Raw genomic sequence first — 27,929 nt, forward strand, 5'->3', positions numbered from 1 at the left:
TACAAATTAAACAAATATGCAGTGTAAAAAGATCAGCTAGAAGAAGTTACCTTGTAGAGAGTTCAGCTACAACGAAACCACCATGTAGAGAGTTCAGCTACAAACAAATCACCTGTAGAGAGTTCAGCTAGAAACAAGTCACCCTGTAGAGAGATCAGCTAGAAACAAGTCACCTTGTAGAGAGAGTTCAGCTAGAAGAAGTCACATTGTAGAGAGTTCAGCCACAAAGAAACCACCATTTAGAGAGTTCAGCTGCAAACAAATCACCCAGTAGAAAGTTCAGCTATGAACAGATCACCCTGTTGAGAGTTCAGTTAGAAACAAGGAATCCTGTAGAGAGATCACCTAGAAGTAACGCCTTGTAGAGAGTTCAGCTACAAACAAATCACCTATAGAGAGTTCAGTTACAAACAAATCACCCTGTAGAGAGATCAGCTAGAAGAAGTCACCTTGTAGAGAGTTCAGCTATAAAGAAACCACCATGTAGAGAATTCAGCTGCAAACAAACACCCTGTAGAGAACTCAGCTACAAACAAATCACCCTGTAGAAAGATCAGCTAGAAGAAGTTCCTTGTAGGGATTTCAGCTACAAACAAATCACCCTGTAGAGAGTTCAGCTACAAAGAAACCATTCTGTAAAGAGCTCAGCTGCAAACAAATCACCTGTACAGAATTCAGCTACAAACAAATCACCCTGTAGAGAGATCAGCTAGAAGAAATTACCTTGTAGATAGTTCAGCTACAAACAAATCACCCTGTAGAAAGATCAGTTAGAAGAAGTTACCTTGGAGAAAGTTCAGCTACAAAGAAACCATTTTGTAAAGAGCTCAGCTGCAAACAAATCACCTGTACAGAATTTAACTACGAACAAATCACCCTGTAGAGAGATCAGCTATAAGAAGTTACCTTGTAGATAGTTCAGCTACAAACAAATCTCCCTGTAGAGAGATCAGCTAGAAGAAATTACCTTGTAGAGAGTTCAGCTACAAAGAAACCACCATGTAGAGAGTTCAGCTGCAAAGAAATCACCCTGTAGAAAATTCTGCCAGAAACAAATTGCCCTGTAGAAAGATCAGTTAGAAGAAGTTACCTTTTAGAGAGTTCAGCTACAAAGAAACCATTCTGTAAAGAGCTCAGCTGCAAACAAATCACCTATACAGAATTCAGCCACAAACACATCACCCTGTAGAGAGATCAGCTAGAAGAAGTTACCTTGTAGATCGTTCAGCTACAAACAATTCACCCTGTAGAGAGAGCAATTAGAAGAAGTCACCTTGTAGAGTGTTCAGTTACAAAGAAACCACCATGGAGATTTCTGTAATCAATGTATGTGACCGGATTTGCGAAAAGGGGTCTTCCACACACATCCAATTCCGTAAACGTTGAAGACCATAACTCAGTGTTCAAGTAACATATTAATCTGAAAATTTCACCATGTATTCAGCTATAGTGGTGCTCACCACTGCCCAAATTGCAAGGCAATAGCTCTTTCCAATCTGAAGTTATCAATTGTCAAAGTTGGCAAATTGGATGTGTGTGGAAGACCCCTTTTCGCAAATCCGGTCACATATGTATTATATATATAATTTGTACATTTACTGATAAAATATTTAAAGTACATCTACTTCATCTTTTCTTCTTCCTGTAGTAAAGAAAAAAACATAGGTTAAAAAAGTCCCAAAGCTGGCCATAGGCCGGCTTTGGGGTATACAAATACAAAAAGAAATGAAATCTAATCCAAAACAGCCAAGCTGTAAAAAAAGTGTGTGCGGCCCTCAGAAAGGCTATGGTGAAAAAAGATGTGAAATCCAAGGAGGCGGCCAAGAAATGGCTATGATGGTAGGTTAATGGTAAAAATTTTAATAACGACAATTCAGGTAAATTTTGTGAAGCGGCAAAAAAATTCACCTGAATTGTCGTTATTAAAATTTTTACCATTAACCTACCATCACAGCCATTTCTTGGCCGCCACCTTGGATTTCACATCTTTTTTCACCCTAGCCTTTCTGAGGGCCGCACACTTTTTTTACAGCTTGGCTGTTTTGGATTAGATATATATATCAAGACACACGGTAGTGTGTCGTGCGGCCCAAGAAGCCGGCGCGTAACACCCGTGAGTATATTGACAGGAAGAAAGAAAACGCAATTTTCGCAACTCTGTAGCTCTGTGTTGCCTAAATGAAACAAGATGAATTTTGCTGTGGACACTCCCTCCACCTTCAGCACTCCACATTCCAAATTAGAGCGAAATCGCTTCAAGCGTTCCCGAGATATGCGACTTCAAAAATTGGCTTAGTTTCTTCGTTTTTTTCCCTTCTTATTTTTCTTCCTCTTTTCGCACACTTACAAAAACTGCTATAAAACGCGAACGCTATATCCGATTCCTTGAAATTTGGCACACAGAAGGGAGATATAAAGGCGCAGCTCTGTACCAACTTTGGCTAGGATACGATAAACAGGAAAAGAGTTATGATCGATTATTCACGACACATAACACCAATATGTTGTCACGCCTACAGGGTAAACCGCGTATGGGAAGACGCAGAAAATCGGTGGGTGAATAAGTTAACTATTGAACCTCAAACCTTTTGTGGTTTGAAAGAAATCTAGCTAAAAACCAGGAAGATATAACGAAAAAACCAACAGTGTGTAACAATTACGCAATCGAGATTAGCTAATAAAAAAGGGGGTGTCTATTTTACGGACCGGACCGGACCGTCGGACCGGAAGTTTCTGCTTAGCAAGCTAGGTGTTTAGCAGGTCTATTTTACGGACCAGACCTGAAGAGTTATAATTAAGGCATGCGTGCACGTGGATCGATATTTCCATGATCGTGCGTGTTTTTTAAATCCCGTGTGCAAAGCTCTAAAGGCTGAAAGCTTGTGAGAGCTGATGTTTTCGCGGGTTTTCGGGCCTCATCAGAGCTAGTGGAGTTCGGTAGCTATCTCAGCATAATGTAGTGTGTCATTGTTTCGAAGTAGACAAGAGTGAAGATTTAGCCGCACACGAAGTCGTAAGACTGGTTAATTTAAAGCTTTAGTGCAGGCGAGTGTAAGTGATTCGGGGACAGAGATTGCAGATTATAGCCATGTAGATTTAAGATCAGATAGCTACTGGAAAGTCAGCTCAGCTGGTTTTCCCAGGGGTGAAAATCCCCAAAAGGTACAATCACATGCATACTGTACATTCTATTAAACTAATAATTAAGATTAATTAAGTAAGTGTGCAAGGCCATGTGTGACTTCTCTGGGGAGGCATATTTTTTAAGCCTATAAGAGTGTAATCCACGAAAGTAAACTCCCACTGTAGTTATTTGTTGCTAGTTGTGTGTCACTGAGCTGCTGAGCAGTCTGAGGAAGAAATTTTTCAGAAGGACAGTTAGTTATTGCTGCATGCCAGAGCCAAAACATTGTTGCAGTGTGTAACCAATGGCAGACTGATCCAGCATTGATTAGCACTTTTTCTTCTGATACAGATCAAGGAAAATTGGTCAGTCAAAAATAATAGCTATGGCCTTTTTTATAATACTTGCAATTGTGTTTTACGTACGTAGCTATAGCATGCTAGCCTATAAAACACTGCTGTAATATTACACAGTAACCTATACTGCCGGTAACATTTTCATGTGACATTGATTTGTATAATTCTACACAGAGGACTGGAAATCTGACCATGCGGCATTGCATACTGGTATATCAAAATGAAACAAAAGAATTTTCTGGCAGAGCTCAAGATGGTTCACAATGTGCGTGTAACACCAGATGGAAAGGACATGTGTGCAAGTCTTTTAAATGTTTGACTTGTTAAATATTACCTAAGTCTGATTCATGCACAATACCACAGTGTACATACATATAATATCATTAATATAAGCATCAACACGGTTTCAGGCCTTCTCATTCCTGTCAAAGTCAGCTACTGCTACTAACCGATGACATTCTTAAAGCTATGGACGAAAAGAAACAAGTAGATCTGATCTTTTTAGATTTTTGCAAAGCCTTTGATAAAGTGCGGCTATTAAACAAACTAAAGCACTATGGAATTACTGGTAACCTTGTTAAATGGATAGAGCAATGGCTGACTAAAAGAAACTAACAAGTAACTCTAGAAAATGTCAAGTAAACTACCTGTAAAGCCTGAAGTTCCACAAGGAACCGTATTGGGACCTCTCATGGTTTTGTTGTACATGAATGACATTGATGAAAATATTTCCTCAACTGTTCGGCTATGTGCTGATGATTGCGTTATGTATAGGATAATTGATTCCTTAGAAGATTCACTGTGCCTTCAAAGAGACCTCAGTACCATTCTTAACTGGACTAAAAAGTGGCAGATGCAATTGAACATTGACAAATGTGTAGTATTAAGGTGTACAAGATCAACATCTCCCATTAATTATGACTATAATTTAAATGACGAAACTCTTCAAGTAACAGAACAACATCGATACCTGGGACTTATTTTTCATGAAAGCATGCAATGGTCGCATCATATTCAAGCTATGTGCATTAAAGCAAACAGATCCTTACATTTTCTTCGGCGCAACTTAAGTAAATGTAGTAGTAATGTCAAGCAAAATGCCTACATTACCGTTATAAGGCCATTGTTATAGAGTATGCAGCTTGTGTCTGGGACCCTTATCATGAATACTTAATATATGACATAGAAAAATCCAATGACGTGCTGCAAGATGGGTCCTTTCTGATTTTAGTTGGTACAGTAGTGTGACAGATATGTTGAACTTCCTTGAATGGTCAACCCTACAAGAGAGAAGACACATTAATAGGTTAAGCCAATTTCACAAAATTGTTCATCAGCTTACTCCTTCTATACAGCTACCATCTTATTTCTTACCAACTCAGTATCCAACTAGACAGCTTCATCAACATCGATTTATCATCCCAGTCAGTTCCACTGTATCATATCAGAAAAGTTTCTTTCCGAATACTTTAAGAGAATGGAACACTTTACCTAACAACTTTATTGAAGAGCAATCCACAGAAATTTTTACCAACCACCTTGTCATCACACAATAAATAATTTTATGTATGCATGTATGTGTTAAATGTTTTCTTTTGTTTGTAATTACCTGGGTCAATTATCAGCTATGCTGTCTCGACCCAGTATATAATCATAATCATAATCATAATCAGCAAAACGTTTGCTGCTGCCAGGTAGCTAAGGGCATTAGCTAGCAAGATTGCTAAGATAACCGTCGTCTCTGATATGAACGAGCAAGCTTCACCCGTGAACAGTTGCTATCGAGGTTGCTATTTACTGTAAGCTATAGTTACTGTAGTTAAAATGGCTTTTGCAGGACTATACAGGTAGCTAGCTATAGATACGTACACCCAGCACGAGAGTGACCAGACCAATGCAAAGCTACAATCATCCGGGCACGACAGAGCTGGCAAAATGCTCGTGGGCTGGCACACAGACTATTTCTAGTCTAGATCTGGTCCGTAAAATAGACTTGAACGTATTAAACACTTGGCTTGCTAAACAGGAACTTCCGGTCCGACGGTCCGGTCCGGTCCGTAAAATAGACACTCCCAATAATTAATTGCCACGCCTACCAGATAAACCGCTAAGGGGAATGCTTTGAAAATCGCTGTATAGAAGGAGTAATCATCTTAGAAAGGCTCTTCAATGTTGTAGAAGAATCAGATTTAAAGCCACGGAGTTATAACACGAAATCCAACTTGGTGCAGCAAGTGCGAGATCGAGATACTCTAACAGAGCAGTCATCCTAATAGAGCAGTCATCCTAATAGAGCAGTCACCCTGAAGAGAATTCAAGAGATCAGTTAGAAACAACCTGTATAGAGATCAGCTAGAAACAAGTCACCCTGTAGAGAGATCAGCTACAAACAATTCAACCTGTAGAGAGATCAGCTAGAAAAATTTACCTTATAGGGAGTTCATGCAACTATAGAAAGGGATAGTTCAGCTAGAAGAAATCACCTTGTAGAGTTCAGCTACAAAGAAACTACCATGTAGAGAGTTCAACTACAAATAAAAACGCCCTGTGGAGAGATCAATAGAAGAAGTTACCTTGTAGAGAGTTAGCTACAAAGAAACCATCATGTAGAGAGTTTAGCTTCAAACAAATCTCCCTGTAGAGAGATCAGCTAGAAGAAGTTACCTTGTGGAGAGTTCAGCTTCAAAGAAACCATCATGTAGAGAGTTCAGCTGCAAACAAATCACCTGTAGAGAGTTCAGTTACAAACAAATCTCCCTGTAGAAAGATCAGCTAGAAGAAGTCACCTTGTAGAGAGTTCAGTTACAAAGAAACTATCATGTAGAGAGTTCAGCTGCAAACAAATCACCTGTAGAGAGTTCAGCTACAAACAAATCTCCTGTAGAGAGATCAGCCAGAAGAAATTTCTTTGTAGAGAGTTCAGCTACAAACAAATCACCCTGTAGAGAGATCAGCTAGAAGAAGTCACCTTGCAGAGAGTTCAGTTACAAAGAAACCATCATGTAGAAAGTTCAGCTACAAACTAGTGACCTTGTAGACATCAGCTAAAAGAAGTTACCTTATAGAGAGTTCAGCTACAGAGAAACTATCATGTAGAGAGTTCATCTGCAAACAAATCACATGTAGAGAGTTCAGCTACAAGCAAATCTCCCTGAAGAGAGATCAGCTAGATGAAGTTTCCTTGTAGAGAGTTCAGCTACAAACAAATCACCCTGTAGAAAGATCAGCTAGAAGGAGTCACCTTGTAGAGAGTTCAGTTACAAAGAAACCATCATGTAGAGAATTCAGCTACAAACTAGTGACCTTGTAGAGACATCAGCTAAAAGAAGTTACCTTATAGAGAGTTCAGCTACAGAGAAACTATCATGTAGACAGTTCAGCTGCAAACAAATCTCCCTGTAGAGAGATCAGCTAGACGAAGTTTCCTTGTAGAGAGTTCAGCTACAAACAAATCACCCTGTAGAAAGATCAGCTAGAAGAAATTACCTTGTAGAGAGTTCAGCTGCAAACAAAACACCTGTAGAGAGTTCAGCTACAAACAAATCTCCCTGTAGAGAGATCAGCTAGAAGAAGTTTCCTTTTAGAGAGTTCAGCTACAAACAAATCACCCTGTAGAAAGATCAGCTAGAAGAAGTTACCTTGTGGAGAGTTCAGCTACAAAGAAACCATATTGTAGAGAGTTCAGCTGCAAACAAATCTCCCTGTAGAGAGATCAGCTAACCTTGTAGAGAGTTCAGCTACAAAGAAACCATCATGTAGAGAGTTCAGCTGCAAACAAATCACCTGTAGAGAGTTCAGCTACAAACAAATCTCCCTGTAGAGAGATCAGTTAGAAGAAGTTTCCTTGTAGAGAGTTCAGCTACAAACAAATCACCCTGTAGAAAGATCAGCCAGAAGGAGTCAGCTTGTAGAGAGTTAAGTTACACAGAAACCATCATGTAGAGAGTTCAGCTACAAACTAGTGACCTTGTAGAGACATCAGTTAAAAGAAATTACCTTGTACAAAGTTCAGCTACAAAGAAACCATCATGTAGAGAGTTCAGCTGCAAACAAATCTCCCTGTAGAGAGATCAGCTAGAAGAAGTTTCCTTTTAGAGAGTTCAGCTACAAACAAATCACCCTGTAGAAAGATCAGCTAGAAGAAGTTACCTTGTGGAGAGTTCAGCTACAAAGAAACCATATTGTAGAGAGTTCAGCTGCAAACAAATCTCCCTGTAGAGAGATCAGCTAACCTTGTAGAGAGTTCAGCTACAAAGAAACCATCATGTAGAGAGTTCAGCTGCAAACAAATCACCTGTAGAGAGTTCAGCTACAAACAAATCTCCCTGTAGAGAGATCAGTTAGAAGAAGTTTCCTTGTAGAGAGTTCAGCTACAAACAAATCACCCTGTAGAAAGATCAGCCAGAAGGAGTCAGCTTGTAGAGAGTTAAGTTACACAGAAACCATCATGTAGAGAGTTCAGCTACAAACTAGTGACCTTGTAGAGACATCAGTTAAAAGAAATTACCTTGTACAAAGTTCAGCTACAAAGAAACCATCATGTAGAGAGTTCAGCTGCAAACAAATCACCTGTAGAGAGTTCAGCTACAAACAAATCTCCATGTAGAGAGATCAGCTAGAAGAAGTTACCTTGTGGAGAGTTCAGCTTCAAAGAAACCATCATGTAGAGAGTTTAGCTGCAAACAAATCACTTGTAGAGAGTTCAGTTACAAACAAATCTCCGTGTAGAGAGATCAGCTAGAAGAAGTTTCCTTGTAGAGAGTTCAGCTACAAACAAATCACCCTCTAGAAAGATCAGCTAGAAGAAGTCACCTTGTAGAGAGCTCAGTTACAAAGAAACCACCATATAGAGAGTTCAGCTACAAACTAGTGACCTTGTAGAGACATCAGTTACCTTGTAGAGAGTTCTGCTACAAAGAAACCATCATGTAGAGAGTTCAGCTGCAAACAAATCACCTGTAGAGAGTTCAGCTACAAACAAATCTCTCTGTAGAGAGCTCAGCTAGAAGAAGTTTCCTTGTAGAGGGTTCAGCTACAAACAAATCACCCTGTAGAAAGATCAGCTAGAAGAAGTTTCCTTGTAGAGGGTTCAGCTACAAACAAATCACCCTGTAGAAAGATCAGCTAGAAGAAGTTACCTTGTGGAGAGTTCAGTTACAAAGAAACCATCATGTAGAGAGTCCAGCTGCAAACAAATCACCTGTAGAGAGTTCAGCTGCAAACAAATCACCTGTAGAGAGTTCAGCTACAAACAAATCTCCCTGTAGAGAGATCAGCTAGAAGAAGTTTCCTTGTAGAGGGTTCAGCTACAAACAAATCTCCCTGTAGAGAGATCAGCTAGAAGAAATTACCTTGTAGAGAGTTCAGTTACAAAGAAACCACCATGTAGAGAGTTCAGCTTCAAAGAAATCACCCTGTAGAAAATTCAGCCACAAACAAATTGCCATGTAGAAAGATCAGTTAGAAGAAGTTACCTTGTAGAGAGTTCAGCTACAAAGAAACCATTCTGTAAAGAGCTCAGCTGCAAACAAATCACCTGCACAGAATTCATCTACAAACAAATCACCCTGTAGAGAGATCAGCTAGAAGAAGTTACAGTACCTTGTAGATTGTTCAGCTACTAACAATTCACCCTGTAGAGAGGGCAGCAAGAAGAAGTCACCTTGTAGAGTGTTCAGTTACAAAGAAACCACCATGGAGAGTTCTGTAATAAATATATGAATTATATATATAATTTGTACATTTACTGATAAAATCAGAAATATTTACGGTACATCTGCTTCATCTTTTCTTCTTCCTGTGGTAAAGAAAAAAAAGACAGGTTAAAAAAGTCCCAAAGCCGGCCATAGGCCGGCTTTGTGGTATACAAATACAAAAAGAAATGAAATCTAATCCAAAACAGCCAAGCTGTAAAAAAACAGTGCGGCCCTCAAAATGGCTATGGTGAAAAAAGATGTGAAATCCAAGGTGGCGGCCAAGAAATGGCTGTGATGGTAGGTTAATGGTAAAAATTTTAATAACGGGCGGGCAATTTAGGTAAATTTTTTGCAAAGACCAAGCAGCACAAAAATTCACCTGAATTGTCGTAATTAAAATTTTTACCATTAATCTACTATCACAGCCATTTTTTGGCCGCCACCTTGGATTTCACATCTTTTTTCACCATAGCCATTTTGAGGGCCACACTGTTTTTTTACAGCTTGGCTGTTTTGGATTAGATATATTTATTCCGGACCTAATGGCACTCCCATCCTCCCCGATCTCTAACTATAAACCTAATTTAACTTATAAAAGACAAAAAGCAGCTAAAAATGACCTACAGAGCCTACACAATACAATGTTGACTAAGACTGGCCGATATTGATACTTTTCGATGCGATATTGTAGTTCTAGTTTTGTTACATAATCAAGTTTTAAACAACTCATATGTCTTTAGATAGTTCAAGGCTGTGGGACTTATCACACCAAGTATCAGCTTTCTTGGCTCCTTTGTCTGGTGGTAGCCGCCCTGCAAAGTCATTTCCAATTAAGATTCACGGACACCCACCATATACAAATCAGACTTACATCCAATCAACAGCTTTATATCTTCAATCAGTTTCAGTATCACATGTGAATTACAATTCACTGTGTTACTGTTATGCACTTGCTGGACAAATTATTAGAATCCAAGGTACTGACTCATGATCTCAATCACTGTTACTGGTTCATTACAAATGCCCTAATTTAGTCACAGTTTAGTTGTCAAATGTGACACTTGGTGACATAATGTACAACAGTAAGGCTGATGTCATTCTACACAATTTCTTATTTTCAATGCAATTACATACAACATACATACACAGTTATAGTCAATGATTTGTGTTTCTTTCTATAAGTTAGTTTCACATTCTCCGATAAACTCCAAGATGAGCGTTGCACTTTGAGCAATAATGGGACACATCTTTACAAAATGGCATTAAAAGTGGCCACAAACAAGGACAAAACCTAAATGAAATATATATATATATAAATAACAGTTTGATTTTGAAGATATACATACATAGTACACTAATTACTTGATTATATAAGTAAAATACTTTAGTGCATTACAAAATATGTAACTTACAGTGGAGTGAGCCATGGAAATGCAAAAAACAGCAGTAAAACCATTATCCATGTAAATGGACCAATTTTGGCTGCAGTCTTAGTTTGCATCTTTTCATGACATTCTGGGCACTCAATTTTAAGCGGATACTCACCAAAGGTAAAGACCATTTTCTCTGATGTTTGTTTATTTGTGGTGATGACACTAGATGGCGACTGATAAGAGCAAAATATCATTATTAACACATAGTTAATAGTTATTCACAAGACATTACATTCATGATCACATACGGGGCTGCCCACGGGGGGAGGGGCAACTGGGACATTTTGCCCCAGGCCTCTGCCTGAAAGACCACCCCTCCCCCATCAAGGGCCTCTTAAATACTGTTTAAAAGATCAATATGCTCAAATAAAGCAGTCAGGATCTAGATTCTCTAATAGAGCAGTCACAGTATTCTTCAGTGTAGCAAGCTTATAAATAAGGCCATACTTATTTGACCTTATGTTGCATGGGCCCGACCGACTGCAATTTTCTTCAAATGAAATAATTTTGAAAATCACGTATGCGGATCACGTGTACTTGTCATTGTCAACACATAATGACTTTTTTTTTTGGTCTTCAACTTACAGTTAAGCTGAAGTTATGATTCAGAGTTGAATCCTCCTTGCCCCTGGGGTCCCTCTTTAACCCTTTACCCCCTGGGACCCCTAATTTCTCTCGGCGGCCCTGATCAGATATGTAACTAGGGATGAGCCTATTGTTCCCTTTTCCCACCCATTTTCCTCTCAGCAATTTTTTTTCTGATCTATAGTGTAACTTCAGTTATCCAGACCCCACTTATCTGGATTCTCAGTCACACAAACTACTGCTCTATTTGTGTAGTGACTGTTCTATTAGGATAGTTGATAATACTGGAAATTTTAAAAGGTTCCTTATGTTGTAGTTTACACACAGTTCAGAGATATGGACTTTTCAGACTTATGGACCACTCCTGGTGCCAAGGGGTTCAGATAACTGAGGTTCCACTGTATTATACTCACATTGCAGGGCATTAATAAATGTTCATTGCAGCATCTTGATCAAGCTCAGAAATATGTGCCTGTTCTATTAGAATATTGGCTTCAGAAATAGGATATCGTATCAGCAAAGAATGACTTATTGATATATGTGGGTCATTACAAAATTGTCATTGCAGCCATGATATTTCTTGACTGCCATCTTTGATATAACATCTTTTTCATACTAAGCATTATTAGAGGTACCCACTCTTTAACAGATAATTATCATGTATCCATTTATTATGCTTCAGTGATTTCATTGTTAATGTTGAATGCTTTATGGCTGCTTAATTAGAGTTTTCAATGAAATTTCTGTGTATGCACAATTTGCTCCACATAAACAAAATAATATGTATGCACGTATCTATAGGCATCAGTGGCGTAACTAAACCCGGACCAAATGGGCCTAGGCCCGGGTGTCAGCAAATTATTAGATTGAAAACAGACATTTTGTATACCGCGACGCCAAGATAGGCTCGGCCAACCGTCACGGACCGTGGGCGATTTATCAAAACAGCGAAGAAGATTTACTGGTCTTAGGTCTACACCCAAGAGTATCTCTTAGTGAACAATAGTGGACCATTGGTCGCTTTGATCGAGGCACAAACTACCACGCCCCTTAAATTAAATTTCACATGCATAAATAAGGCAACTGTGGCATTTAGCTAGACCATGTAAACAATTTTGAGCACGTGTCCTAGCATATGGTAACAGTCGTGCTAAATGGCCAGCTTCCTCAATGCTATTCTCTTCAACACTTCCACTCACTCCATTTAGCGACGTGTGATGTAATATATAGTTAGCAAAAGGATCGTCCATGCTTGAGATAACAAGTAACGAAAATATTAGTTACTCACGGCTAATTATTGTTCTATTTTTAGACTAGCTTACTCAAGTGATATTGCGTTTAAACAAAAGCGGTTGACCTTCTGCAATTGAGGTTTGAGATAACAGTCATGGTAAACTGCTCTATGAGGCTATGAATTGTTGAGAGAGTTGGTCTGCTATATATTAAAGTAGAGGGGATTACTTGGAAATAGAGATAAGGAGTCAAACTGGAATCTGGAGTGGTGATTCATTAAATTCAGTGTACGAAATCAGTGTTACCAGGAGTGTTAAGCTATAACGCATTATAATATGTAATTCTATACTACCAGTGATGTATAGCTCTACTTGATCATGGACGAATATGTTGGAGTACAGTTGAGACACGTGATAGTGGAATGAGACTCGATCTGCGGTGGTTATAATATACTTGCATAGATAGTAATTTATAATAAAGTAGCTACTTTGATATGATATAAGTTAGTTAATACTACACCGTATTTTGGCTAGCCCATCATTGGGTCATTAGCCTTTTTGTACGATCATGACATTAAGTGTTCTGTTGGGGGTGTGTCACCCCATCGCCTTCCGATTAGCTACGCCACTGATTGCACTAGGCCCTGGTGTCAGTCTGGTTCTAGTTACGCCACTGATAGGCATACAAAGTCGCCTGATTCAGTCTTAGCTTCAAACAAAAGAGTTCATAGTGTTACTGCTGTGAGAAGTTCTTGCAGGTGAATGCAAACCATTACCCTACCCCAAAAATAAACTGGTAAAGGCAAGTCTTGGATATGGCATAAGCTACAAAAGCAAATGTCAAATATCTCAGATGTACTTTTACTACAATACAGTCCACCAATTATGCCTTTGCTTTACTTATTGTGTTTATGCTGCAGTGCTAAAAATTGTTACCTCACTATGTATGCCTCAGTTCTCATGTTTGCTAATAAACGTGCACTTTATTGGTAATAATAAGTGGCTGAAGCACAAACTATATATTCGTGCTTGTCAAAATTCTTTTCACAGAAAAAATCAACATACTATATTAGACTAGTCAGCTACATGATCGTTCTATTAGAGTTACCGACATACTAGAATTAATTTTTCTGCGCTACGTATTACAAGGAAGGATTTATAGTATGGCATGAGTATTCTGCCTATTATGTAGTGCTATAAGTCAGTGCTTTTAGGCACCCATTATGCTCATACGTTATGCAGCATAATTAACAGGCCCTTAGTCATTTATCAATCCCACACCTTTTTAAAATTCTTTAACTGCTGTGGTCTGGATACATATCAGTGACATTATAAACACTGTATGCAGCAAGCAACAGAAAATACTGTAAATGTGACTGGGCCTGTGACAGTACCGTATGTGGGCACATAAAATTTGCCTACTTTTTCAAACGTTCATGGCTCATAACATTTACTAGCACCATGCTATGGCCATGCAATTTTCAGCCCTTATTAAATATGTAATTGGACAAGTTAAAGATTGCAAATAGTGTATTGTAATACTGAGATATGCCTAATTGTGTGGCAAGGTGTAGTTTGTGCCCACATGCCCTATTTTTGCAGGCCCAGTCACAAATTATGAATAAACCTACGTACTTCATCTTCCTTTATAAATGGTATTCTTGAGATAAATTGCTGACATATTTCATAATGCTTGAAACAACTAAGAAGAGAAAGATTCAACTTTTCTTTTCCTCTCTTTTGTCTTTGAACATTAATAACTCTTAAATGATCTTGAACTTTGTCAGAAGAGTGAAAAATGTTGTCAAGGTGTATCAGAAGTACAGTATCATTATGATCACATATTTTTTGAAGTAGTAGAACTATATCCTCCTCCTTCAAAGTTGCCATGTTATCTTTCAACCCGATCCATTGTAAAGTTTTGTTTTTCTTCAACATGTCTGCAATAGATTCAATGCCATTACTAGTTACATTACAGCCATGTAAATTAAAAATTATTAAGCAGGTATTGTCTTTAAGGGCTTCTGCAATCTCAGCTAAAATTTTATCGTTTACTCGATTACTGTATGACAACATCAAGAACTGAAGGTGTTTCAGAGTATGCACAAGTTCTGTTATTCCACTGATTTGATATTGGCTACATCTGATATCGAAGATGGAAATGCTGCTGTTGGTGCTACAACTATGCTTTTCATATTTTTTGAATTCACTATTGCTACATGTCATTGACAAATACTTTAGCAAACATTCTGCCCCATATTTATCAAATGTATTGCACTGAACTATCCATCGTTTTCCACTGTGTGCTATGCAGTAGGACAGTGCTGATAAAATGTGAGGTGTTACAGCAGATTCAGGAACAAAGAACCAACATGTCTCACCATAGAACAAGTAGCTGTTGCATACGTCCTTACACAACTGAGGATTTTGTGCCTCCATAACTGCTGCTATTAGTGTAGTCTGAAACTCTCTTGAAATGCAGCGAGACAAGTTATAAGAATACTGCTTTCCAAATTGAAAGTCGTCAGCTAATTTACTCACATCGGGAAACCTTATAAATGCATTCCTTGCAAAAGTATTCTGCATCCAGCTGAATGCTCTATAGCTTGAAATTTTAATTCTCAGACTGTAACTTTCTGGAAGACATTCTTTGAAGGAAACTGAATGAAACCTTGTGAGACCTGCATAGAATATCCAAACCATTTCTAGTTCTTTCTTGTTGAAGATGCTTTGTAGTTGCTTTTTCTGTATTGGTGCATCTTGTCGAGATAAATACCAAGCTGCAAGTAACTCCTGAAGAGTGCGATGGATAAATTCATATGTTTTGTTAATAGACTCAAAATGTCTGTGGTTGGTTATTTGCAGTAGTCCCATCCCATCAAAATTATCTAGATTTTTATCAGTTGAATCAAAGCAGTATTCTTTTATCTTAGCCTCTGAAAAAATTAAGGTGATATCATTATGTAAGTGGTCATAAGCCATTTTACTTAGTCTAAGCAACATGTCATCAATTTCAGGAGGTAGACTGTCTAGATCACTGATAGATGCGCTGCCATATGAAGTCCTAGTTTGATAACGTCGTAACTGAATCAGCACCAAATTTTTATACATGCCTGTGAAAGTTTCAGGTAGTTTATAACCATTTGTGTAGAAAATGTAAAGAGAAATGCTTAGATTTATGGGAACAAACACAAAAGACTTTAAGAGTGGAAGACGTTTCAATTCAGAATCAAATTGCTCCATTAATTCTGAACCATTACTACAGTTTAGAAAATAATGTGTTATGTTTTGTGTAACTTGCTGATCAGTAAATCCAAGTATTTCAATTCTACGTTGAATGTGTTTAAGTTGTAGACTTCTAACAGCAGAAGGACGACTTGTGATTACAATTTTTGCCTCAGAAAGAAGGGCACCAGATATAAGTCGAGTAAATAAGCTACTACGTTGCCTTTTTTCTGGTAGCTCATCCCAACCTTCTAAAATAATCAATATGCCTTTACCATTTTTTTTGGAAATATCAACAGTTCCTCTTGTTAGTGGGCCAATTTGTAATTCTATTAATTCATTTAAAGTGACAGCATTGGCAACTTCTTCATCTCTCAGTTGCAAAAAGATAACGCATGCAAATGTTTGCAGTAGTTCTCCTTTTGCCCATTTTGTACACATTCGTTTAGCCAAAAATGTCTTGCCACTTCCAGGATATCCTTGTATTAAGACTACCCTACAGTTTTCAACAACTATGTCAGAATAAGAATTAAGAACTTGTCTAGTATAGGCCACTTTATTTTTAAGTAGTAAACTGTAGTAGTCAAAGAAAGTGGATTCTTTTTTATGATCCTCTTCACTAATCTCAATTAGTGCTATGTTAATATCATCGGATATTGGAAGATTAAAATTAATATCTGAAGTTTCAATGAAGGAAAAATTGGCATATTGCTTTTGTAGATAGCACTGGAATTTATATAGGCAATAGTTTGGAAAACTTTCATCTAAAGTGACAACATCCTCCTGGTTTAGCTCTATGAGAGATAATAAAAATGCTTTAAAATAATCCAATTCTTTGCCTTTCAGTATTTCTACAATATTGCTGACTTTCTTTCCTTTCTCCGAAAGGGCTGTCTCTTCATTTCTTGTAAAAAATCTTCTTTGTTTAAGACATGTAAATAAATCTTCAAAATTAATAGTTCTGATGATAGTTTCTGTGTTTGTAAGAATGCGATAGACTGCCATCATGTTTTCAGCTAAGTCATAAAAGTTGTTGTCTGAATAAAAGATGTCAAGCAGTGTCCTGAACTGGTAAGCATTGTGTACCCCCTTTACTAATGCAATCACCATAAACCTGCAACATCACATAACACATATAATATGCTGTACATTATTATAGATGCTCAATATTACAATGTACGTATGCATAATAAAATGTGTTGTCATACAATATAATATACAGTAGTACTGTATAGTAGGAATCATGGAGGTTTGGGCTTTCTTGCTCTAAAAGTATCAGTCAAAAAAGCATCCTCCCATTTTATTCTTAAGTATTGATCGGGCATAACCAAACCCATGCATAGCAACTTCATGCCCTTCAACAAGTTTTAGTGACATTTTGTTTTAACTGAATTATTTGTAACTGACTGCCAGATGCATCCAGCAAGATAATTCAACTATGGATGAGGCTACTGTGAGATCACTGTGGCCTGAGATGCATGTGAAAAGAATAATCTATGTCCTCATAAACCCTTAAGAAGAAAAAAACAACCTCATGAATGGCTGAAGAGAATATTGTCATCAAATTAACTGTGTGACCTACCATACCTGACAGACAACTATAATGCAAAAATGGTGTGCTTATCAAAATGGACCATAGGGCTATATACAAGTTTGACCATCACATGGTATAGGTATAGGTACAGTAAGAGAATGGGATTGAAAACCATATGATTTGACACATTCACTCCTCACCTAACTACAGTGTTTGTTTTTTTCTGAATCAAGAACTCCACTACATTTCAATATAAAAGTCAATGTTACTGGTGTCATATAGTAGTGGCAGTGTGTGAGTAGGTGTATGTCTGACAAGGGAGTAGTCTAGTATGTCTTTCCATCCATCTTAGCAATTACAAGATGGTAGCGGGTGTAGTATCCTAAATGATGAGTCATAAAATTTGAGCTTTCAGCTCTCAGACCATAGATGGTATACAGACTGTGGACCAATCAGATTCCTGTATGTGTCTCACATACGATGCTGTTGAAAGTTGCTGATTTGATCCCATGACCACAGGAACTATAATGGTACAAGTTATGCCTATCCTATTTTTCTAATTAGTTAAGTACAGTAGTCCAACACATACAATCAGGCAGTTTGCTGCTTATTTTATCAAAAGTTTGAACAGTACTATAAATGGAGCAGATGGAAAAAAATTTTATTGGTCCTCCAATTATCTAAGGAATCTGTTTTGAAATGGTGGCAACATCTATATAGCACACCTACAATTTGAAGCAGAACCATATGTTACACTAGCCATTATTATGCACTCAGTTTAGTTCTTCAAAATAAAATCATCAGCATTTGAGACATCCCGGATATGTAGTACAGTAAGTCATTACTATCACGACCATGCAAACACAACTATTTCATCATCACATTATATAGCCCAATGTTATTTTAAAGGATAAAAAATTTACATCAAGAGGAGGCTGAGCTACAGTGGTAAGTGAAAAGAATACAGTAATTATTATTTTTCTATTGCAAACTTTAAGTCTCCAGATTATAATGCAAGAAATACTCACCTAAAATATTGAGAGGTTGGAATTCTTTATTGAACTGTTTCAGTACTCAATCAGCTACAGTATATACTCAAAAAAAAAGTTGCTGTCCATTCACCCTTTGGGTGACATTGCTTATCTTGTATCTGGAACTTGTCCATTCATTCATAGTTCAAAGCATTTATAATTACCCTTAAAATTATCATTGGTGGTACCAGCATTAGCACAGGCTAAGACTGTGATCTGCTCCTTGCTCCCGCAATGTCATTCATAACCTTTTTATATAACCCTTTTCAGTGCAAGAGGGAGTTGGTTGCTAATTGAGTGTGCTAATGAACTGTGGAGTAAGTGGATGAACAGCCAGTGCTAACAATGACCTACACATGTGTGGAATTTGTAAATATAGAATTCATTATTTTAATGAATTCTTTAGGTGTATTTACTTTATTAAATTAACAACCCATTTTCCAATAAATGCACTTTTTGGCTTCTTGTGTTTCCAGTTTCCCTTTTCAACAATGCTAAAGTATAAGTAGTGCCCTTTTTTGGTTTCTTTTCTAAAAGCCTGCTTTGCTTTACGTAAACTTCAATATTTGTCTTAGTTTAGCTGTTGATCTCATATACTTTGTTGGATACAGAATTTCAGAATCTTCTGGAACTACTCTATTAATGAATAGCATTGGGACTACTAATGAAGATATTGTAATTTCAGTGCAACACTATTGATGACCTACAGTGTCAGTTATGACATTTTGTGTGCAAGGAGTTAAAACAACTATAACAATAGCTCTTTTTGTGAGGAAATCGCTTTGTGGTGAGCTTTTTATGATTTAGCCATTAGCAAGCACTGTTACTTCTTTGCCATCTACAGTAAGTAAACCTAGTTTTTAAATGTGATAGCATTGATAGTTGTGATGGAGGCATTTCTAATCTAACCATTAAGTCATAAAGTTTAATGGGTGTAATTAGGGATGCGCCAATTTTGCCGGAAAATTTTTTGGAAAACTACGTTGGTAAAAGCAAAGAGCAAAATGCTGGAAAAATAGGTGGAAAATTGGAAAAATGGGCACCAAGGAATGGCAACTTGGCACATTTTGTATGATAAAGATCGAGATACTCTAATAGAGCAGTCACTATGTACGAAATATTCTAATAGAGCAGTCACACATACTTGTAAGCTAGAGATACTGCAATTAATTTTTACTGATGCTCAGCAAAATAGAAAAATTTAGAGCAAAATAGGTAAAAAATAAAAGAATTGCTGGAAAGAAAAATAGGTGGGAAAAAAAGCAAAATAGGCTCATCCCTAGGTGTAATTGATGTTTTCCTTTTACTATTGTTTCTGGTAGGGTTGTTTGCTGTTCTAGCCTTTGTCTTTCCTGCTTTCTGGATTATACAAACAAATGATGTCATTATGTGGACCATTATTTCTATTATAATTGCATATTTATCATACTTCACAATATGAACTACCAATATGGACTATTTTACAGAGCAGTCTTTGAAGTGTATAAAGCTCCATAGCAACTTCCAATACAGCTCAACCTACTGGAGTAACATGCATAGAAATGGATGGCTAAATCACATTGTAGCCATTGGAAAATATGGCCCACAGAAGCCTTAAACTGATTGCATATCTTGGTTATATAAGGCCACTGCAATGAGATAACTTGTTTTTCATCAACCGCCCGCATCAAATTTTTAGTTATGCACATGCGCACCCATTATCGCACGTGATAAGGTTGGTATTAACAGCATGGCTCTCTTGTGTGTGACGGTAGTGGATTTATCTCGTAGAAAATCGCTGCTTCCTTGGGAAATCGTTCAATCCCATTCGGATACAGCTACCTTTCGTGAATTTTTCAATTCTGTGTTGGTTCCAAAGCTGTCTAGCTCATCCACCACCACTGAAGCACCACAGGTGAGTTCTAGCTAGCTAGCTACATGTATATTGTTTTAAAAATATGAGCGTATTTTGGAATTGAAATGATCATATGCATGGTCGCCACTGTTGAAGTTTAATAATTGACTGCATGCAATCATTATAAAGAGCCTATAAAAGCTTCAGTAGCCGTATTGTCTATAGGTGGCCCTTTTATACAGTGTCGATCTATGGTTGCTTCTTCTTACTTCTTATCTACTTTACCAGTTAGGCACTGGAGGGTGGACACAGAAGGCAGAGCCTGTTTGAGGTGTTTACCCATAGCCAAGGAGCCTAAAAGCTATATTGTATGATATTAAAGGACACTGGAGCTAAGATGGAGAATATGGTATAGGGAAAGTATACAGTGTATATTGTATTAGGTTACAAATATGGTCTTTGTAGCTATTCTCAAAGCCACAAAATCCAGGTGGGGTTTAGTTTATGGGATATTGAAATCACTTGAATACATGGCATTTTATTGATCCACCCAGCCATGTCTAGCCAACCCAGTGGCCTCAAAAGAACCCAAAACATGCCAGGGGCGCTTATACTGAAAAGGGCATACATTATGGCTGCCATGATGCATAAGCAGACTTGATTATTTGATGCTTTTATACTATAATGGCCATATAGAATGAAAATCTTTTACTGCATGGCATTAATAAAACTTTTTGCTCTGGTTAGGTGGATTTTGTTGAATATGGGCATAAATATATATTGCAAATTAGCTACTTTTTTATTAAGATTTTCAATTCACAGATTGCAGAAGTATTTGTTGGCAACAGCAAGGAATCCTTATCTTTAAAGCCTAACCCCGATTTAGCAGTAAATTCAGTAGCAAAAGAGTTTGGAAAGTTTATCAAGTTTTTTGTTGATACTTCAGAAGATGTATGTGTGGTGGAAGTTCAACGACCATCTCTCCATGTCAAGACACCTAAAAAAACACTACCATTTTCTGCAAGTGTGCAACATGTAAAGAATGTTGACATGATGATGTTGTGTGAGGAATGTGATATGTGGCGTCTGTTGTACTGTAAAACAAAGTTAAAGAAAACACAACGCACATCACTGGAGTCATTGCTTGACAACTATTCTTATACATGTGGCTCTTCATTACAGGATATGGAACTTCCAGAGCCCTTTTCAGAAGTATATGTGCGCAATATCAATTGCTATGACCCTATTGAGAAGCTGTACTATTCAGCAGGCTATACTCCAATATGTATTTACTGTGCTGAAGAAGTTGAAGTTGATGTGGACTCAGCGTTTTACCCTCAATGTGCACACTGCCAAAAACCTAAAATAAAAAAATAGATCATACTGCTTTTGTAATAGTGTATTATACAATTTTTCTTTATGTGTCAGCTACTGTATGAAGTTTTTATGTGACTTACAAATAATGAGATAACCCGCCCGCCCGCATCTGTTATTCTATGAGAAGCTGATGAGAAACAAGTTATCTCATTGCAGTGGCCTAATATGTTTAGTCCATACTAATTGTAGCAACCAAGGTATAAAATTAGGTAATTTATATTCAGTGGCGTAGCCAAGGGTGGGCATGGGCGGGCATTTGCCCAACCATCACAGTTTCTTGCCCAACCATCACAAACTTTTGCCCAACCATCACAAGTAGCTTAAGATTCACGCGAGGATTCACAGCAGCACACAAAACAATCCTACTTTAATACTGTAAAGCGTAAACGTGTACCTCCATGACTTCGAAGAAGGGATCGTGATAGATGGTGTATCACGTGATCCATTACGCGGGAAAATCCCTTGGGAAGTCCCTATAATTACGCTCCTTGGCGCGATTTAAATTCGAAATTTAAAATGGAGTTGAAGCGTGGTACACTATAGTCGTGGTACCGTATCTCTAAGCCACAGTGAGTGATAATCGTCAGTAGGATTCAGTGTGGATGGTGCTGGCAGCAAAAGATTTCGTTTCAGTGGACTTGTCAAGCGTATTTTTTTTGATAAGGAAAGTACCGTATAACCTAACTTACTGCTGATGAAAGAAAACGGGAAAACCTACTCTTCTAGGTAACAATAATGGCAGATGACTGGAAATGGAGAAAAGGTCAAGTCATTATAAAGTGTCACGTGCACAATTTGTACTGATTAACCGAGTTGTGGTTGGCACCAGATTCATCGCAAAATGTACATTGGCTGCTATAAGTCTGGGACGAAACATTCTTGGCATGCTGATATTTGTGATAAGACTCATTATAGTTCATAAATTAGCACCCCCGGCCTTAATTTGGGGCCATGTGGCGTTTACTTTAAAATGTATTACATATCGTTGTGGTGGTTGGTCTGTAAGCTATACTGCCAGTTGATTGTAGTAAATATGTGATGAACTGTTTATATTGTTGGTTCTTGTAGATTCAGCAGTTTGATGTCACGTGATGCTCGGCTACGATGATCGTCGGTGGATGCCTGCCCTACAAGTTTAATAGAATAGCATATAGCTAGCTAGTAAATGTTTGCATGCATGCAAGCAGCATTTGTTTACACTAGCATTGGTAGCTGTAGGCCTTGTGTGCATACACTTTTCAATTTTTTCTTTGATAATGTCTCACATGAAAGTGGGCGTGTTTCTTGTGTGTGTAGTTATGCCCAACCATCAAATATTGGCTGGCTACGCCCCTGTTTATATTTACATGTAAGTGGACATTATGGCTGGCTGATTTATGATTTGCCAAACTGTTTGCTGATTTAGAACTTTATGCTTGCAGTCTGTGGTGTTCCATCAAATGACATCGCTGGTGTGTTCATTACTGTACATATAACATCCACATAATAATAATGTGTAATAAACATTACTGATGTCATTTGATGTAACACCACAGTCTGGAAGCCAACTTGAGTGACCATGGAAATATCAGTTATTCACTAGTGTTTACTATGGCCACTTGATAAAAATCATACATCCTGTTGACTAAAAAGCCCCTCTGTAGGGTGCTCGCGGCTATTTGAAGCCATACAACATGCATTTTTTGTATTGTTGCTAATACTCACATAATGTATGAAATGAATCCATATGCTACTTACGTTGGAAGTGCTTCTCTCTCTTCAACACAAACCAAACAGGATTCTTCTAGCCTATACCATTTTATAACTATGCGTAGTTCTTTATGAAGCGCTTAAATCGAAACTAGTCCTCCATTTTTCGCAGTAGCGCACTGGAAACCACGTTGAACAAACTTCAGCTTATAACTCACAACTCTATGTTTAGTATTAGTACACAGCGTACATAGAACTTAAGTTAGTACTAAAAGTGTGCTACACCATTCAAAACCTCATGTTCTCGGTGCCGTAACTCATGAAGCCATAACGCTACGGACAAAATCTAAACATAGACCTCTGGAGAATTTATCAGCGAATCTCCCTACAAACTTTGAAGCCTTCACGGGTATCACTCAAAAACTAGTTTTATTTTTAGTAAACATGTGTAAAGATTGCGTGCGCCCAACATTATTGATACAATAACCACACAAATTCCTATTGACCGCAATCACCAACTTTTCAAAATAACATGTCATAAACGCTGTTCTAAACACAGAAAGCTCTGTTTTCTCTTCTTCACACACAGGAACAGCTTCTTGCTCCGCCTGGAGTCTCCAAGTCGCTCTTGGATAGGTTACGCTAGGCACGCCATCATCAGCAGCTTGTAACGCCTTGTGATTCCAGCTGGTAACATTGTCCCCTACATAAGCAGCTTACAATTACAATACTAACTACCAGCATACCCTATTACTCGAGAAAACAAGGCACGAACGCATGTTGCCTACAAGCGAAAAGTGCGTTCACACTTGTTGCCTTAAATAACACTTACTTTTAGATTAATTCATAACTGTTGATCCATCAGACGATCATTTGCTAACACTTCAGTGACGATTCTAAAGCGAAAAAACATGCTATTCTTCGAGCTATTCTTCCTCGTGTTCTCTGGCGCAAAACATGTCCACTTAACACGGATACTACAAGTATGCGTAGTAATGCCAATTATGATGTAATAGCCGCATGTGGTTTCTGGGCTGGCACTTAAACGGCTTCAAATATCAGCGAGCACCCTTAATTAAGTTCAATTTGTTTGCCCACATGCCCTATTTTCGTAGGTCCAGTCACATGCTCATATCACAGTTGCATAGGTATATACCCTGTACCTTGTTATCCCAAAGTTTGACATTCATGTATTATGACTCAGCATATTCAGGTACCTAAATTTGGTATTGTTTATCATAGGATAACTATTGTTTATCATGGGATAACTATGTACTCTTTACAAAGTTACCCCTAAAATATCCTATAGAGCTGCTGCACCAAATTTGGTGCCTGAATCTGCAGAGTCATGATAATGCCAAATATTTGACACTAGTAGGCATACCCGATACACTCTCAGTTTTTTTTGAACTCAAGCAGCTATTAAATAGTTTTATTGACAGTTAATTATGTGTTGACAAGTGCATTCGTAAGTGTACAGAGTAACCACCACAACCATGATGTGGTCATATTTCCTTATTAGCCAACTTACTATTGAAAAAGGTCACAGAAATAGCTAGCAAGCCATCTGTCACTACAAGTATTATCAAATGCTTACACTTTACCACCTTTCCGGGACAGAGGAAACATTTTCTTAGCTCTAAATGATAGCTAGTCTATCTTAATATCAAAACACTTGTGCATGAGATCAATCATACCAAAAATGAATTTCAAAACTGCAGAGTGGAAAGTTATGTGGGCGGGTGATGAGAAACTGGGAGTCAACCTTTCCAGCCTTGTACTGTTCATCATTATTGCTTTTAACTTTTTGTAGCTGTGTGTAGTATAATATTATAGGTACTTGTTTGTTATAGTGTTCTATGATACAGTGCATTTTGTGTATCATGTATCACCATCAATAAACTGTTCGATATGATACTGTATCACGATACTATTATAATGAAGTGGTCATGGCTAGTTATGATTGGCATATTAGCTAATAGTTGTAACAATATCCGATTTATCTGTATCTTAAAGAGTCGACACTGATTCTACATTCACTGTGTATACAAATTTGTTTATTCAGTGAATGCTGATAAACTGCAGTTTTATACTGATGTGACAAATAGCTAGTGTGTTCTGATATGATTTTTAGTATGGAAACACAAAGTTGCTGTTAAAAAGCACATCTCTACCTGGATGCCTGCCTACCCAGACAATTAGCTACCACAAACATTTTAATGCATGCTCCCACAAAATTTTGTCCAGATTACTCCACATTTTGATGAGTTGCCAAGATCGCTGCACCACTAAGCGCATTTCTTTATAGTTTAAGTGTAACAGCTACTATTTTTAGAAGACCCGGGTAAGAATATTTTAGCCATAACAGCATCAGTTATACATGCATATTCATATGGCTTCTCGAAAATGTTGCATTTATAGCACCAGTAAATAGAGAGACTTTCTATATGAGTGTCTAGATCAATGTTACAGTAATAGAGCAACCACTGACTATTCTACTAGAAACTTCAATGTATCGATATTATTTTCTAAGTACAGTATTGTATTGTGATACTTATTTGCTGTCAGTATCGATATATTGCTGTATCGATATGTATTGCAGATCCCTAGTTTATTACATGCACCTGCTTGGAACATTGCACTATAGCTAGTTACCACGTGCATGTGTCTGTGATGATCGTAATTGTAGAATCTACAAGTATATCTGTACAAAACCTCATGTACGCTTCTATAATGCAAACTTCATGATGCAGTGTACAGTGACATAAATATCTAGCGAAGACCCAAAACAGCTAGCTATTGGAGTACCACTTAGGATGGCCTGGCTGAAACTAGCTATACCCAGCTGCAGGAAAATATAGTGGACCATTAACGTTAACTACTGAGTACAAAGTAGCTACTTAGATACATAACTTTTATTTTTTAAGACTTTACAGCACAAGTGCTGAAGGTCTGTAGGACACCTGATCCTACAGCCTATTTAAGGTTGTTACATAAGGCCAGGCAAACTTGACTGCCTGTTTCTCATCCACAAAAATTTGGATTTCCATGTGGGCGGGAAGTCATGTTCACTATTCATTATTAAAGAAAATGCTCCATATCAAACTGTCATGCAGTTACTGTAAACGTTAGTAAAGCCTTTTAAGAACTAGTGCTTACATTTTACCACCATTTCTGAGGTGCAAGTGACATTTGCTGTGCTATAAAATGATAGCCAGCCTTTTTAGTATCAAAATACATGTACATGTGATTGATAACAGCAATAATGAAATTAGAGGCGGTGGAGTAAAAAGAGATGCGGGCGAGTATGAGAAACAATTAATCAAGTTTGCCTGGTCTAAATGTGCTTGAAAAGGTGGAGAAAGGAGAAAAAATCCATGACTGGACCTGGGCAGCCTCAAACCTGCAGCCATCTGATTAACACTCAAATGCTTACAGGAGTTTGCCAGGCGGTCGGACATTTTCTATCAAAAGTATCCATGAAATGCCAATGAAAAGTATTTTCCTCCTGTGAAAAGTCATTGACAAGTTTTCATTGGGTGGCCCAATGAAATTGCAATTTTCATAGGGTAAACCTGAAATTTCAGTAAAAAAATTGCTAATGAAAACCCCATGAATAAACGTGATCATAAGAACATTCAAGTTTCACTGGAATTTCACAGGTTTATAAAATTTTATTGGGCCACCCAATTTGACTTTTTATAGAAGGGCGGCTAGCTATGGTAGCAAATTGATCGGATACTTCAATTTGTAGCTATGGCTACTCACCTATTTTTCTCTGATTCGTGTTCAATACCAATGTCCCGATATCTCTTGTCATTTATCAACCCATTCTCATGTAGTCTGTTGAGAATTTTGTCACAGTCGTACTTGAAATTGTCGATTTCTCCGTACAATTTCGCGAAAGTAAGTTCCAACACTTCCATCCGGCTCTGAATCAAACACTAAGCGAGACCGATATACTGAGAAGAACTGAAAAGGGCAAGCTATTGATTCTGATACCCGATGGCGATGTACAGAAGTGTCTTTGCAACAACTCCAGTGCCTAACTGGTAAAGTAGATAATAACAACATTTCCCTACTTAGGTGGCCTCCCGAAAGTTGGCTCCGAGCGTGGCGCTTGGCCGGAATCTGGGTGGCCTGCGGATCAAGTCACGATGCAGGGCCGGAGGAGGGAAAATTGAGTTGGTCAGGCCATTGACTATAATGTTGAAATTGCTACTATACACATGCCAATGAGAGAGGAGCTGTTGCACAGTGTGCAAAGCACACTCTGCGAAGTGCGAAGCACGAGCATTCTAGGGGGGTCTGGGAGCATGCCCCCACAGGAAATTTTTGAAATTAGACACTCAGATATGCAATTTTAGTGATATTTTACTGCTAGCTAGCTATATAAATATGCTCAAGCCTATCTGTTGTTCTGCAGACTTTCTATACTATGTATAATTGTAGACCTGACATACACCACCCCTTCCATTTTGAGATTCCGTTTGCTAGAACAGATCATTATAAATTCAGCTATTACCCCAAATCTATCCGCGATTGGAACAATTTACCAACTGGCACAATAGAATCCCAATCTCTACAAGTATTTTTAGATAAATTATAACTGACTCTCATCTATGTGATTTGTAATGTTTTTTCCTTACCTGAACATATCAGTTTGTAACTGTGTTTTCAGTAATCATAATCATACAGGGGACACAGCATGAAACTTGCTGTATGATTCATTTAATTACAATTAGCAATTAGAAGTTTAAGGGGGGTCTGGGGGTGCAACCCCCAGGAGCTGCAGAATTTTTACAATTTAAAG

At 37.8% G+C, this 27,929-nt stretch overlaps 2 protein-coding genes and 2 long non-coding RNA genes across 9 annotated transcripts in view; 2 read left to right on the top strand and 2 right to left on the bottom strand.

Moving 5' to 3' along the window:
• Window positions 1-9,859: 9,859 nt before the first annotated feature.
• LOC136257528 (protein NLRC3-like) lies at window positions 9,860-27,221 on the bottom strand. 5 transcript variants are annotated; one of them, XR_010702054.1, is made up of 5 exons: window positions 26,885-27,221; window positions 14,062-16,765; window positions 10,722-10,782; window positions 10,048-10,467; window positions 9,860-9,988 (listed from the first exon to the last, which is right to left on the bottom strand). XR_010702054.1 is itself a non-coding variant. In XM_066050756.1 (4 exons), exons 1-4 carry the CDS (start codon window positions 27,040-27,042, stop codon window positions 10,365-10,367), a joined length of 3,159 nt encoding a protein of 1,052 aa, XP_065906828.1. In that variant the 5' UTR covers window positions 27,043-27,218; the 3' UTR covers window positions 9,860-10,364. The 5 variants fall into 5 exon arrangements, 1 of the variants encoding a protein (XP_065906828.1); XR_010702051.1 differs by having other exon boundaries at window positions 10,589-10,782; window positions 26,885-27,218; XR_010702052.1 differs by lacking the exon at window positions 26,885-27,221 and adding an exon at window positions 18,214-18,900 and having other exon boundaries at window positions 10,589-10,782.
• On the top strand, window positions 19,862-21,552 carry LOC136257530 (uncharacterized). 2 transcript variants are annotated; one of them, XM_066050759.1, is made up of 3 exons: window positions 19,938-20,110; window positions 20,339-20,459; window positions 20,873-21,551. In XM_066050759.1, the coding sequence occupies exons 2-3, from the start codon at window positions 20,421-20,423 to the stop codon at window positions 21,425-21,427; spliced, it is 594 nt and encodes a 197-aa protein (XP_065906831.1). In that variant the 5' UTR covers window positions 19,938-20,110; window positions 20,339-20,420; the 3' UTR covers window positions 21,428-21,551. The 2 variants fall into 2 exon arrangements, with proteins under 2 accessions (XP_065906830.1, XP_065906831.1); XM_066050758.1 differs by lacking the exon at window positions 20,339-20,459 and having other exon boundaries at window positions 19,862-20,110; window positions 20,873-21,552.
• Window positions 21,396-24,169, bottom strand: LOC136257531 (uncharacterized). Its single transcript, XR_010702055.1, has 4 exons — window positions 23,949-24,169; window positions 23,165-23,819; window positions 21,822-22,554; window positions 21,396-21,410 (listed from the first exon to the last, which is right to left on the bottom strand). It is a non-coding gene; the product is annotated as an uncharacterized lncRNA (long non-coding RNA).
• The window catches only part of LOC136257532 (uncharacterized), a 188,694-nt gene continuing 182,645 nt past the window's right edge, over window positions 21,881-27,929 (top strand). The window contains exons 1-2 of the long non-coding RNA XR_010702057.1: window positions 21,881-22,190; window positions 22,496-22,698. This is a non-coding gene — a long non-coding RNA (uncharacterized lncRNA). The remainder of the gene's footprint in view (window positions 22,191-22,495; window positions 22,699-27,929) is intronic.

The sequence above is a fragment of the Dysidea avara genome, chromosome 6, assembly GCF_963678975.1.
Source record: "Dysidea avara chromosome 6, odDysAvar1.4, whole genome shotgun sequence".
NCBI lineage: Eukaryota > Metazoa > Porifera > Demospongiae > Dictyoceratida > Dysideidae > Dysidea > Dysidea avara.

Bases quoted from the DNA above. Each gene is read 5' to 3' on its own strand.
- LOC136257528 (XM_066050756.1), bottom strand. From the start codon at position 27,042: ATGGAAGTGTTGGAACTTACTTTCGCGAAATTGTACGGAGAAATCGAC. The intron at 16,766-26,884 runs GTGAGTAGCCAT...GTGATGTTGCAG, and splicing joins CACGAATCAGAGAAAAATAG to GTTTATGGTGATTGCATTAG. The intron at 10,783-14,061 runs GTACGTAGGTTT...TGCTCTTATCAG, and splicing joins CATTTATAAAGGAAGATGAA to TCGCCATCTAGTGTCATCAC.
- LOC136257530 (XM_066050758.1), top strand. From the start codon at position 19,946: ATGGCTCTCTTGTGTGTGACGGTAGTGGATTTATCTCGTAGAAAATCG. The intron at 20,111-20,872 runs GTGAGTTCTAGC...TTCAATTCACAG, and splicing joins CCACCACTGAAGCACCACAG to ATTGCAGAAGTATTTGTTGG.